Raw genomic sequence first — 13799 nt, 5'->3', positions numbered from 1 at the left:
GAGGTGAGCTGGCTTTGAAAAAATAGACACTCAGAGGGCGTAGCAGATGTAGCAAATGATATCGGGCTGTATGATGGTCAGCTAAACAGAGCCAAAAATGAAAAGACTCAAACCAGATGAATGTGGGGTTAACAAAAAGGCTATCTTCTCCATCACTCCTTTTTAGTGGCAGACTGGTTATGCTGGTGTAGCATATTCTTGTAGGTGTAGATTTTGCAGGATTACTTCAGCCACTGCTAACACCAGTAATATTATAGAAATGTTTTTAATATACAAATCCTGTAAAATCCTAATAATTATGCTGGTTTAATGGCTATGGAGAAGGAGAGATTATTGTTATAATGCAACCACAACAGTGTGACAGGGCGTGTGCCGTACATTTTGCTAGCAGCTGTGAACAAACTAAGAGACTGCTCATTAGGACATTTGATAGAGAAACTATACATAAGTTAGTTAAACAAACCTGGTGAAAATAACACACAGACAGCAGTGGAAAAAACCCTATTTTGCACTACAAGTGGATGTTTTTTTATAATAACAATCAGCACACACTTGTAGCCAAAAGTAGTATTCAAACTGTAAATCTGAATAAATTAAATTAATTAGCTACCTTTTAGAGATTTTCTCTTTTTTTCTCATGAATAATTTAATAAAAAAAACAAATAAATAAGCTGAGTTGGTCATGTCGATGGTGTGTTTGCTGGCAGTGCCACTCAAGCACACCATCTACATGAGATGAAGATGGAGACAAAATTTGGTTGTAGGAATAGCTCAAAAATCGAGCTTTTATCTGCCTTCTTGCTAAGAGTTGAACTGATAAAAGTTGGAAGGGAGAGCCTGCTGTTTTATGCTGTTAGCTGTGCAACAATGACCTAACCTAAGTTTGTGCAGGATACTGGACAAAAAAAAATGTCAAAGTGACCTAGGTCACACAAAAAACGTGACACTAAAGAGCAAAAACTAGTTTATCTCCGTATATGTGAACATAAAGTTTGCAACTCAGGTGATGCTGGTTTTAATGCAAAAACATACTGTCTGAAGGAAGTAAATGGGTAGACATTCACTTCCATGATCCTCACTGATAAAAATATTGTTGCCCTGGCTGAAATACTTTCCTCTGAAACCCTTGACTGCCATTTAGCCACACTGACATACTGGGCTCAAGTTCAAACATGCAGAGAGAGCAACTGCAGCTGTCTTGGATGGGGAGGGGAGGGGGGGAAATCACGCCAAGGATGGGCATGCTGCTGACCCTCACTCTAAGCATCTGAGCCCACTCGCTCAGGCTGGCATCCACTGAGCCACAGCCATCAGTCACTGACAATGATGACAAGAAAATACGCCAAAGGAGGAGCACAGTTTTGACTCGGGTACAAACCACAAGCTATGAAGCACCAGCATATTCGCACATGAGCTGCCACTGTACGTTCTCTTCATTTGTCTGTTATCCATTAAAACGCTAAAACAAACACAGCTGCCCCCACGCTGCACTCATTTTTCTTTGAGTGTTTCAGGGCTATAGCATGAATCTGTAGGATATGTATCACTGTTAGCTAATGATATATATTTTGCTTGCTTCAACACAGATACCCCAAACTGGCACATTTGCATATGTCTGCCAGCTGATCATCTGTGAAACCTCCTTTGTCAGATGAAAGATTGAATGAACTCTTCCTTCTGCTAAGTTGTGCCCCATAGCCTCCCACATTTTCATTATTATTAAATCCATTTTTGTCCCGTTCCCTAATGCAGTAGTAGAACCTACAGTATGAAATCTGAAACAGCCTTCACTTCATACAACAAGAATTCTGTGATCAGTTTAAGAAGAAAGTCTGAAGATGCTGAAAACACTGAAATAGCCAATACCGAAAGATTACAGCTTCTTTAGTCAGCAGAGCTAAACTTTCAATAACAATTTCAACATAATAAACAACATTTGGCTTTGGGACACAGGAGTTGATGAAATTATGCGTATGTGGATATTCCATTAAAATTATAATAACTTGCAAGTAATGAGCCCATCAATCATTGTGATTAATGGGCTCATTTTGCAACAGTTGGCATCCACACTTTTCAGGTCAAAGTACATTATTATTGGAATACCAACCTGGATGTTTTTTTGGGGGGGGGGTTAACAAAAATGCCAGATTTGTTATTCCAATCGCATACATAAACAGTTAGCTAACTGGAATTTCGAACTCTACAGCTGGACCAATTTATCAGAGGGACAAACTTTCAGGCCAATATTAAATATTTTCTGATCTATTGATATTGGCATTTATAACAGCAAATGACTGAAAATGAAACAAGTAAAGAAGAGACAAGAGAAACACGCTTTACTGGGAGCATCCTGTAGTCACTGAGCCTTTCTCCTGCCAATTCACTCATTTTCTTTTAGGCTATTTGGGATGCATAATACTGGGGATATACCAACATTGGTGCCCATGTTGTCCCTACGTCTTTCCATGAATTACTGCCGGGGTCGTTAGGCTGGAACAGACATGTGAACAATGTCACCTTGTTCAATGTGGCATCCCCAGCAGATGTTTGAATGACTCAGTCCTGCCCATTAATTCAAACATGTCCAATAATGACTGATGAGTGGTACTTGAATAGGTTAAGACCTGGCATTAACACTCTCACCGGGTCTAGTGCTACCCTAATGTATTCTACTCCTCACTTTTATGTATCACCTTTAATTCCATTTTCCAAACCGCTTTTCTGACTTTTACCAGTACTAGTAAGGCCTGTACATTTCTGACTGGCCAGGTGTGAAGCACAACTAAATAACCTAAGCTTGGGGCACGGAGAAGACTGTGTAGAGAAGCTGGTGCCTTCAGTGTCTGAGCTGTAGAGATCTGCAGTCTTTTTTGACACAGATTTAAGAGTTCTCTCAGTTCATCCAGCTGAATTATTATGACAGAAACATCCAATCTGCTCTTGATAAAAAACAATATGCCAGTTGCATTAGAAAATGTCTCAGATTTGAACCTCCCTTGGCATTATCACAGACGACAATTATTTCTTTTAAGTAACCAAAAGTTATTCGATTTTGCAGCAAATGAAGAAAGACTGTTTGCACTTCGTCAAAACAAAGTCCCACGTCCATGTATGTCCTTGAACGCGTTGCCAAGATATGACCTAACTTCCTTTTCGACAGCTTCATTGCCATGATGAATAAAAGCTTTTGAAAATCAAAAATCCATATAATACATTGATATGAAGATGATCTGGTCCAGTTCTGATGAAGATTGGAAACAACAGAGCCTGTGAAATTTTAGCAAACTTAAAATACAAACCAAAACATTGATATCATATGGATTTTGAATATTGGGCATATTGTTTAAATGTTAACTCCAACTCCAACCAACTGCTTCACCGGCAGCGGTGTTACCTAAAATTGTAGTTTTGCATAATTCCACTAACAGACAAAGACAAACGTAACCCCCGAAATATTAGAGACACGAAGTAATGTATTGAAAGTGAAGCTATGCTGATGCATTTAGAAGCCCCGCCTCCTCCTCTTGTGTCTCAACTCGGAGCTAAAGATCTGTTAGTCAGGGGATGGGGAGTTTTCAGTCTCCAGGGGCACATCCCTCTGAACTGCCTGCCAAACTTCTCCTCTCTCCATCATTTTTCTTGCTCAGCTTTCTTTCTTTCATTCCCCTTTGATTCCCTCGTCCCACTTCTTCTACTCCTCGTATTCGACCTTCTTCCCTCGCTCCGGCTTCTTTTTAACCTACACCGTGTCTTCCCACTTTCTCCTCAACAGAACTTTTCACTTTCACACCCTTATCTGTTTTACCCTCTCTTCCCTTTCCACTCCTCTTCCTCTTCCAGCGATCCACCTCCTCTGCAGCCGTGCATAATTAGGCCTAAACACAAGCCTGCTCAAGCTCACATCTGGAAGGAGTTTGGACATGGCAGTTTCCTACCAAGACGACTAAATATTTAGGTTGAGAGTTACTGCATGTGGATGAACTCATGATAGAGAGCGGGGGAAGGGGGGATGAAGATAAAGAGAAACGAATGAAAGTGGGACAAACGACTGGAGCTTGAGGGAGAAGGCTGAGAATAAATTTATACATCATTAAACTACCGATAAGCATGAGTTTAAAGAAATGGCGATGTGTAAACGTGACACGCACAGCAGTGTAAACAAACTCCAAACAGAGACACTGACGAGCCATAGGAGGAGGTGATGATATTGGGGGGGGTCAGGGGGTGGACTGTTTGCTGCTCCTTTATGGATGGCAGGAGCAACAAACAGCCAGCTAATAGTTTTAATAAACAAATCGCCGTCGGGTTTTCCCATGAGGCTCAGGGGCCTCAGCTGGAATGTTCACAGGGGCCAGCTGTTGTGAATTACACTTAGCAGCCAGCCCCGGAAGCCCAAGGCCTGGTGTCCTCCAGCCTTTGCCTGCTCAGCATGGAGGAGAGCATTCCTCCAGGCTGCCCCAGAGAGAGGGCAGCAGGGCCTGGCTCTCAAGCCCTCCGATTCTGGAGAGGAGGAAAAGTGATGTAGGGCATGGAAAAAGCTCCCCTGCCGCACCTGGGATACTGTCTGCAGTTTCCGAGCGTCTGTGGAATGTCAGGAATAACACGAATATCCACACAACTTCTCGCATTCCACATCTGGAGCTAATGTCACGAGCAACAGTGAGAACGCAGGCGCTTGAAAAGACTCACCGAATCCTCAGGAAAACAAACTTTCTAGACACCGTCGTTCCCGGGATATAGAGAAAATGGTGGATTGCAAGCGGAATTGTTTTTGCCTGGCAGAGAGCTTCATCGAAAAAGTGTCACAGAATGCAAAGCACATGCACAAAACATCTTAACCAAAGTTAGGTGTGGGTATAGGAGATTATCTTAAGTCACCTCAACCACTGCCACCCGAGCCATTTCGCCTCCTCCAGCTTTTCAGCAATGTGTTCCCCAGATGTTTATCCTGCATTTAATAAGCAAGAAACATAAAGCCCTATAAATGGACTGCTGGCTGGCTTTAGCTCTCCTGGGGCATAAATCCCCTCACTTTACCTCATATGCTTTCTCCAGTGGGGCAGTTGAACATGTTTTTTCCCCCTGTGACGATGTGCACTTAGCATTTCTCCCGCTGGGTCAGAGTACAGAGACACTAACACACTGTGGGAATGAGCAATGTCTTCAAAAGACTGAGCAGCTGTGAAGAAAGTGGTGTGTTACCGTCCAAAAAAATGTGTCACTAATAGATCGGTAGGCCATCAGTCATGGGCAATAGTGTACTTTGGCCAGTGATGGTAGTGCTTTCAAGTTTGGTCCAAAACAGACCACACAAATAACTGCTTTATAATTACAAATATCCAACTATTCTGGGTCAGGATTAGTGCTGTCCAGCTCTCGCCAGATGTTTTTTTTTCTCCTCCCTTTTCAACAGAAGGAGATAGTGAGACAGGGTGTTGCAGCATTTAAGGAGCCGCCCACCAGTAAAGCAAAGACTCAGACATAAAATACTTATAATGTGTTTCTGTTTATTCTAGTTCTGCGAGGCCAAGTCAGCTGGGCCATGTGCACGAGCGGCGGCGGCGGTGGTGGTGGAAGAAGAAGGAGCGAGCTGAAGACAGGGCGTCTGGCTGAGTCTAATTTAAAGTGACAGAGTTGTGTCAGAGAGGCAGGGCCAGATGATGGCTACAGTCAGCCCTATGCCCTCTCAACGCTTGTCTTAATGGTTTGCAGCATGGCAGCGTTCAGCCCTCTGCTACAGAGTTAAAGTAAATCAAGATGTAAGCGCCTAACCTGACAAGTCTCATTAACACAGAAAGCCATTAATGCAGGTAAAACTAAGGTCATGGGGTCATCGGTGTGTGGCTCCCAGAATACTTAAGCCTTAGATGATAATCACATTGGGACTACTTTTTAAGAATGAACAGCTAAAGGTGACTTCCCTAATCCTATAACATGGACATCCTGTGACTCCTACTTAATTTAACTATGGAAACAAGTTTTTTTTTGTTTGTTTTTTTTTTAAAAAGATTGGATAATGATTCCCCTCCAAAATGTTTAGTGGATGTTCAGAAAGACTATTATGAAAGTCGAGTGACACCAGAGGACAGATTGTACCGGTGACACCAGTATGTCAGGCCCAGCCTTCAAAAATCCAGCCTTATGATAATAATACACTGTTAATTCGTCCGTTTGAATGTTACAGTGATGCTCAAAGTGTTCCAACTCACAGAGTGACGGTTCTGTTGGGCAGCAAGCCGGGATCCGGAAGTTCAGTCAGCTCCCCCTTGCTGCAGCTGACCCTGATCCCCACAGCCTGGACGCTGTGCAGTTTGGGGCGCTCTTCCGCGCAGCTGCAGCCGCTGGTGGAGGCGAGCAGCCCCGGGCAAGCCTGGGAGAGCCTCGGCAACAGGAGCAGCATCAGTACCAGACGCCCCGGCAGCAGAGGGATGCCAACGCCGGGCGCAAACATTGTCCTTCGGCTGGATCTCACCTCAGCTGCACCCCAGCCTCCAGTCATCCCATATCTGCACCATGGAGCTTTCAGTGGGTGTAATGTGGGTGAGAAGAAAGTTATAATAACAGCAATAATAATAAAATCAGCTTTCAGGCCTTGAATGAATGGCAAGGTTAAAGGATCCGCTCAACAATGGACACTCGCCATCCGGTCATTCCAGAAATATTCAGCGCCGTTGATTTTTTTCCCCAAGTGTCCCGTTATGTCATAGCAGTCCGGGCGCACAACTCCCTCTGGTCCAAACGCTTTTAATAAATCCAAGAGATGTGTCACCATCCAAACGTCCACAACAGAAAAAAAAAGCGTTCCAATATGTCTCTAAAAAGTTGATGGCTGTGTTAATTACCTTTAGAGAAGTGGGAGTGTCCAGATTACCGTTATCTCGCCTTCTGCAAATTTAATCCAGGGGTTGGTGAGATTGAGGGCTGAGCAGTCACATCCACAGCCACTCCGTCGTTTATATGAACAAAAATTAATTCTCTAACTTTTCTCACTTGTTTCGCATCTCTTGAAAGTTTTCCTCAGTGTTTTTCTCCACTCCCCAAGCTCTCCGTTGCTTACTCTCACGCGCAACTTGAATTCGGTTTGAACTTGTTGGAAAAAAGAAACAAACAAAAAACAGCAACTTTTAGTTCGTTTAGAAGTGAGCTCGGAGCTGCGGTGTAATTCCCAGAATCTAGCGGTTTTGCTTGCTTGCCTCTGTCACACTCAAAAATCACTTGGTTACTACCCCAAGTGCGCCCATTCCGTCTTCGTCTGCGCCCTGGTCCCCGCGGTCCTAGCGCATCCGGATCAGCACAGAGCGAGACAGAGAGGAGGTTCCACATGTGACCGGGGAGGGGGTCAGGGCAACGACGACCACTCACGTTACACGCCTTCACACACACACACAAAAAATCACGATACGGCCCATTAGGTTTAATTTTATGGATATGAGTTTGCCTAAAACCCACAAATATTTCACCTATAAGCAAAACTGAAATAATTATCGAAATAATTAGGCCTAATTATTAATCAAACGTTTGGCTTTTATCCCATCACAACAATAATACTTCCAATGATAAATTCAGAAAGGGAAACTGCTTTTTTGTTGCTTTAAAAAATGTTGATTGGCCTGGGTGTAGAAGTCTGAAAGGTCTTGATTTCAGTGCCTGCCTGCACCGGGAGCCTAACTAAAATTATGAATGAATGTGGAAAGCCTTCATTGTATTGTGCCTTTTGAGCAGATCAAAGAGTTTTCATTCAATCGACGGGAAGCAGAGGAAGCAAAGACTTTTACAGATACGCTACGGCAAATGTGATATTGTTACTGCAGAAAGAGTTATGACAGCGGAGAAGAGTTTGATCTTTAAAATGTAGGCGCAGAGAATGGGGTGTCATATTGTAGATGATAACTTCTAGATTAATGGCATGTTTTCTTTTGTTTCCGAGTGGTTTCTCATAAATGCTGTAACTGGAGTGGCTGGCACAAAGAAGCTGTCAGGGCTCCAATACAGACAAGCATTTTCAGTCCTATTCTATCAAATTTCAAACAATTTAAAGTTAAATGAGAGGTGCACTGAATGCTCTTCCTCAATTATTCTGAGATAATAAAAAACATTAAATATTTTGTTGAAAGACACACACACACACACACACACACACACACACACACACACACATATATATGTCTTTCAACAAAATATTTAATGTTTTTATTATCTATCTATCTATCTATCTATCTATCTATCTATATATATATATACATTTTTATTTTATTTTTTTTTACAGAAACATTGCATTTCTCCCCTAAAAGTAAAAGAATCCTTCCTCTGGCTCTGCTGCTCTTTTTTTCTCCCTGCGTGTATGGAAACTTCCCAAAATACAATATTTCAGTTTTAAAAATACCTTTTGATATACGAGAGGCTCAGGAGGATGGAAACCGTGGCGATTCAAATCTGGAGAGCATTTCAAAATATGAGAAGGTGAAGAGGAAAGCTTTTGAAACGGGATTTTATGCAATTGGGCTTGACAAGTATTCACCGACATATCCAAACTGCAGGCACCTCAGTCATGCAAGCAGCCTGGCAGTATAAAGGCGCACTGTGCTCTGACCCACACAGTGGACCCCTGGTTTGTTATTCCTGTATATGATACTGTACGTCGGGAATGGGCTCAGAAAGCCGGTGCAATTATTGAAAGAAAGCACAAGGAGTAGATGGGCGCCTGCTCAGCAATGAAACAGAGGGCTGTTTATCCAAGCCGTTAAATAAGGCTTCAAGTACAACACCCCCATCCAGCTTCACAAGGCCCAGATCTCTCTCATCTGGAGAGCACAGTTTCCATTTTAAAATGTCACGTCCCAAACTGCACATTACATCAAATTGTACTTAATGGCATCCAGACAAACTTTAATGTCGGTCCAACATTTTCTCTCTATGTACTCCACAGTCTCTCCCCCCTGCTCCTTATAGCTTAGCAAGCAAGTCTCTCCTTCTTCCCTGTTCCACATCTGGACTCCATTCCAGGTGGAGTTATTGAGAAAGGGGGAGAACATCACGAAGGTGGAAAACAGAGAAGGTTGGAGGCTAAAAAAGCCCAAAAATTTATAGGGTTGAGATTGTGCCTCAGTGTCGATTATGGCTGATGCTATACAAGCTTTTTGGGGATGTGTGACGAAGGATGGGAGATGGTTTTGTATGTCGGTCGTCTTCTCCAAATCCCACACTGGTAGATAAACATGTAAAACAATGGGGTTTTCAGCACAATTAGAGAAACCAGACCCACTGACTGCTGAGTTTCAGGCAAAAAGTCCGGATTTCTGCCAATGGATAAACAAAAGAAAACTTCCAGCCGGGAAACAGACGTCAGGCGACCTGCTGGGTGTTTCTCGAGGAGCTCATGACATCTAGTGGTGAGATCCGCAGCACACGCAGTCACTTCTCCACTTCTGTACATTTCCTGGGTGAATGGTTTTATTTAACACTTTATGAGAACATTGCGCTCTTTGGTTCTACATTTTTGAGGTGTTCTCAAATGATGCGGTGCCGTTTATCAGAAGTCTTTCAAGTAATTTAGCATTTAATCCAATATAATGCTGCAAAAATGAAGGTTTATTTTTGTAGTCGTTGTATAATGATCTAATAACTTCTGGTCCATAAATAATGCAGAAATCAATACTATAATTGCCTAGTAAGTGAAATCATAGTACACTCGCCTATGCTCCCCCCCCCGCTTGTTTATATAAACCTACCATCAGATTTCTCCACGAAATGAATCAGTTGTCATGTCCATATTTTGTTTCTAATCCTGCGCAAAGATTTTATAACGGAGTTTAAAATCTTAATCCATGTGTAATTTGAGTTTTATCGCTTTCATAAGTTCATAAAAAGCGCATCTGAAACTGCAGTAATACTGCCGTCTGTTGGTCAGGAACGTGAATTACACAGTCATTACACACCCTCAAAGGCAATGCACGTCATAACTCTCCCTCATGTGAGGCATAATAATATCAGACATCTCTTGTCATAGTGGTGGGTCTCCCAACAACTTTGTATGGCTCATTCAATTACAAGACGTGGATGGCAGATATGCTTGTGGGATAATAAAAGGATCCAAACTACCTTTCGAGGTTCCTTTTTTTGGCTGGTCTGTTATTCACAAAGCATGTTGGCAGATTTTTAATCTGGATGCCCCTTCTGACACCCCCCCCCCCCCCCCCCGGGATGAACCACAGATCTTTTACTGGCACTGCACTATGGAGCCACTAGTAAAACAATTAAATATAATGACAAAAATAATCCCTAGATTGTGTGCGATATAAAATGTGGAATAATAAATATGCAAAAATGCACCTTTCTGTACAACTTCTACTACAGAGAGATGTGTGCAGTTTGTGTATGTCACAGACCTTGTTCTACATTCAAAAATGTGCGGTAAAGAACCAGCTTACAGCAGAAGTTAAACTCTTTTCTGTGCTACTTTTGACGAAACTCTTTCTGGTGTTAATATGGGAAGAATAAATGTTTCAAATTGGCAGACATAGTTACATTAAAGAAACAATAACACATCAGGAAAACATCGCATACACACACACACACACACACACATTTTGGTACACACAACTGCAAAACAGTTATTATCGCTGAGGAAGCTTCAGGTTGTGCGAATTTATTAAGTGCCACATGAAATGTGAACATTATAGTGCATCTCTGAGTACTGCCGTAAGTGTAGCATCATCGATTCTTTTCACACTATATGTCCTGTGCATACATTATGCATTTTAAGTGATCTACATTATAGAATACATTTCAATCACAAACATCAAAAATATTTGCATATTAAATGAAACTCTAGTCCCTCAAAAGGTAACAAAAACAGCCACAAAAAAATCCCCTCATTATTTATAAATTCAGATTACAAAAGAAATACAGAAAAACTCAGGGGCTTTTGGCCTGATACTAAATTTGCAAACTCCTGTGTTTGTAACAGTGTGAACACCTTTTCCCTTCTTCCTTTCTGCCTCTCACTCTCACATGTGCACACACACCCACACACACACACCCACAGATGAAGGGAAGGCCTGAAGAAGCCGCCACACCCCTGCATGAAAAAGCATGCATACATACACACCCACACAGCACTATCTGTGTGCATTACATTTTTTTAAAAAGGCATGCAGTGTAGGTTTGCTTTGGATCCCACTGTGTCAGCAGAAAATTTAAATGAAGATCCTGATCCTCAGAGTCAGCCCTGTTGAGTTTGTCCAAAGCAGTGGTGATTTGTAAATCTGGCCTTAGTGTAATGTGATGTGGCTTGAGTCCATGGCAGCTGTGAATCATTAGGCCTAAGAATATCCTAAAGACGGCACGGAGGCTGGTTAATTAAAAAAAATAAAAAATACGAAAGAAAAGAAAAACAAAGCCCCATTTCTCATACATTTACAAAGAAGGCAACAAAGTGTATCATATTACTGCAAAGTATGGTTAAATGTGATCAGAAAAGAGCATCCTCGACCATATTGTTGATTCATCTCCACCTCCCTGTATCTTCCCAAGATCTAAAACTCAGTCAGATGAGGTGGATATTTAAGCCAAACAGGCGGCCCTCTGTGTCCACAGTGAGGCAGGGGTGGAGTGGCAGACTCAGTGGTGAGGGGACACGGTGGCTTGGGGGGAGCTGCCCGGGCCCTGGTACCTTTCTTTGGCGTGCTTCTCACAGTACATCACATCTCCAATCCAAAAGTGACCTCGCATACTCAGGTTAAGACCGCAATCTGTGCACGTGTAGCACTCGGGGTGGCGGAATCGATCGTCGCTGATGCGCACGGCCTGTGAGCTGCGGAGAGAGGAGTTCAATCAGGCACCAAGAAAACAGACATGATCGAATGGTGAGTTTCAACGATCAGCACAAAAACACCATCCTGAAACAAAAATTTTCTTAAATTACGATTTTCAGTGCAACAGTTAATAGACCCTCTTAAACTGTCTACAATTGATGTTTCAGACTCCATTTGAAATTTAGTCTATTATTTTTTCCCCACAAAAATTTATATAGCAGACCACAATGGCAGAGCAAAACAGAGAAAATTATAAGTAATAAATTGAAGTAGGTAATTTACATAAGCAGTCAGACACCCCAGTGCTTGGTTCTTAGCACATATTTCAATTCGAAGGGGGGTGGGGGGTGGGGGGTGTTATTCCCAAAGCTACTTTTGTGTTCTTCCAGTGTTGTGCACCAAAAGGTAAACCAGCAGCACTCATTCACATATTTCAGTTTCACCAGTTCATTCTGGTCATGTTAAGAGGCTCATGGCCTTCAGAGTATGAATCAAATTGGAGGTCAGATAATTTAAAATCAGAGTTTTGATGGGTGATTCAAGAGTTTCACAGCAACTCATATCCTGATCTCATATACATCTTTATGATAATCTGATAATGATTAAGTAATATAATTCTGGAAACACATGAAGCTTTAAATAAATAAAAAAAAAAAAGAACAAAAATAAATAAGAATTCACTCCAGAAAAGGATTTTGTATTTGTCATGTACACACTTCTCTATCCTGACTAAGCTTCCAGTTCCAGATAAATATGACCACAACATGATGCTGCTATTTACATGTTTGACAGTATGGATGTTTTCAGTACCGCGTTCCTTTACACACACACACACACACACACACACACACACGAATCTTTGTTCATTAAGACCTGAGTATTTTGCTTTTGAACTATAAGCACAGTGTCTTCTGTCTTTCGTTGAGGAACCCGTTCTCTTCGGTCACTCTACCATAAAGGACTGAGTGGTGCGGGTAAGAGGGGAGCGGAAGTCTGACTCTCGTCACCAAGGCAAACACCCTTTGTCCATAATAGCTCAATCTGGTTGGGCTGACCGGTCTAGAAGTCTCATGTACCACAGCTCAAGTGTGAAGGTTATGTTAAAGGATCTGAATCCTTGTGTAAACTGAAGTATTTATACATTTTAAAAACACAAGAAAATCCTGTTTTGTAATTGTGTAGCATCGTTTGCAGATTTATAAGTAAAACAAACCAGCATCAAATCTTCTGAGTCTAAAACACAAATATATTCTTATATCGACGGCTATGTTATCCAATTAAGCATGTAACTGCAGGTGACCACAGACTTACACAATTTTGGTATCACACCTCTCGCAGGTGTGGTATTTGCTGGTTCCTCCCACTGATGTGGTTGCTTTGGGGGCATTTGGTGAAAGATTTCCTGGAAACCTCAGAGCTGCCTCTGGAGAAAAACACACACAAACAGAGTTGCTCATGATGAAGTTTTGACACGCTGCGTCTCACTGCTCAACACATCAGCACTCTGTTTGTCTTCACTGTCCTCTGTCAGCGCAGCTTGTTTATGTTTCCGGTAACTGTCATCACAAGGTCGTCGCCTATGGGACACGCTATATGAAATTTCCAAATACTGGCCATTATCACGTCATGAAAGAATGTTATCACTATCTGGATTTATTTTCACTGCCAAAGATCAAAGCCAAAGGGGAATCGGACAGATGTATTCCATGATAACATTTTTATGACCCACACACTGCAGAGTTGCGCTTCTCATGACAAACATATGGAAGTGCATATGGTTCTGCATGATGCACATTTGTCAAGGATGGCTTCAAGATGGAGACGTGGGCAGCAAACAGAAACAGGAGAGGAAGTAAATTAGAAAGTACTTGATATAGCTGACAGATGCAGAAAATAAGTCTCAAAGCAGCCAGTCCACATGGATAAAATCTCTGCAGTCACAAAGCCCTTTTGTGCTCAACCAATACCTACTGCCACTTTGTGTGT

General features: G+C 42.1%; 2 protein-coding genes across 6 annotated transcripts in view; both read right to left on the bottom strand.

The window, feature by feature from the left end:
* adgra2 (adhesion G protein-coupled receptor A2) overlaps nt 1-7285 on the bottom strand; it is a 39920-nt gene extending 32635 nt beyond the window's left edge. The window contains exon 1 of the mRNA XM_003452628.4: nt 6210-7285. Within this exon, the coding sequence (XP_003452676.1) occupies nt 6210-6499 (290 nt within the window). The 5' untranslated portion in view covers nt 6500-7285. The remainder of the gene's footprint in view (nt 1-6209) is intronic.
* A 3339-nt stretch (nt 7286-10624) lies between these two features.
* The window catches only part of pdlim2 (PDZ and LIM domain 2 (mystique)), a 34172-nt gene continuing 30997 nt past the window's right edge, over nt 10625-13799 (bottom strand). For all 5 annotated transcript variants that reach the window (XM_005457429.4, XM_003452627.5, XM_005457427.4 and 2 more), the window contains 2 exons: nt 13125-13236; nt 10625-11812 (listed from right to left, as the gene is read on the bottom strand). In XM_005457429.4, the coding sequence (XP_005457486.1) occupies nt 11620-11812; nt 13125-13236 (305 nt within the window). In that variant the 3' untranslated portion in view covers nt 10625-11619. The remainder of the gene's footprint in view (nt 11813-13124; nt 13237-13799) is intronic.

This window comes from Oreochromis niloticus, linkage group LG12, assembly GCF_001858045.2.
Source record: "Oreochromis niloticus isolate F11D_XX linkage group LG12, O_niloticus_UMD_NMBU, whole genome shotgun sequence".
Taxonomy (NCBI): domain Eukaryota; kingdom Metazoa; phylum Chordata; class Actinopteri; order Cichliformes; family Cichlidae; genus Oreochromis; species Oreochromis niloticus.
The sequence above is the reverse complement of the archived record's forward strand: the minus strand, read 5'-3'. Positions and strand labels throughout refer to the sequence as shown.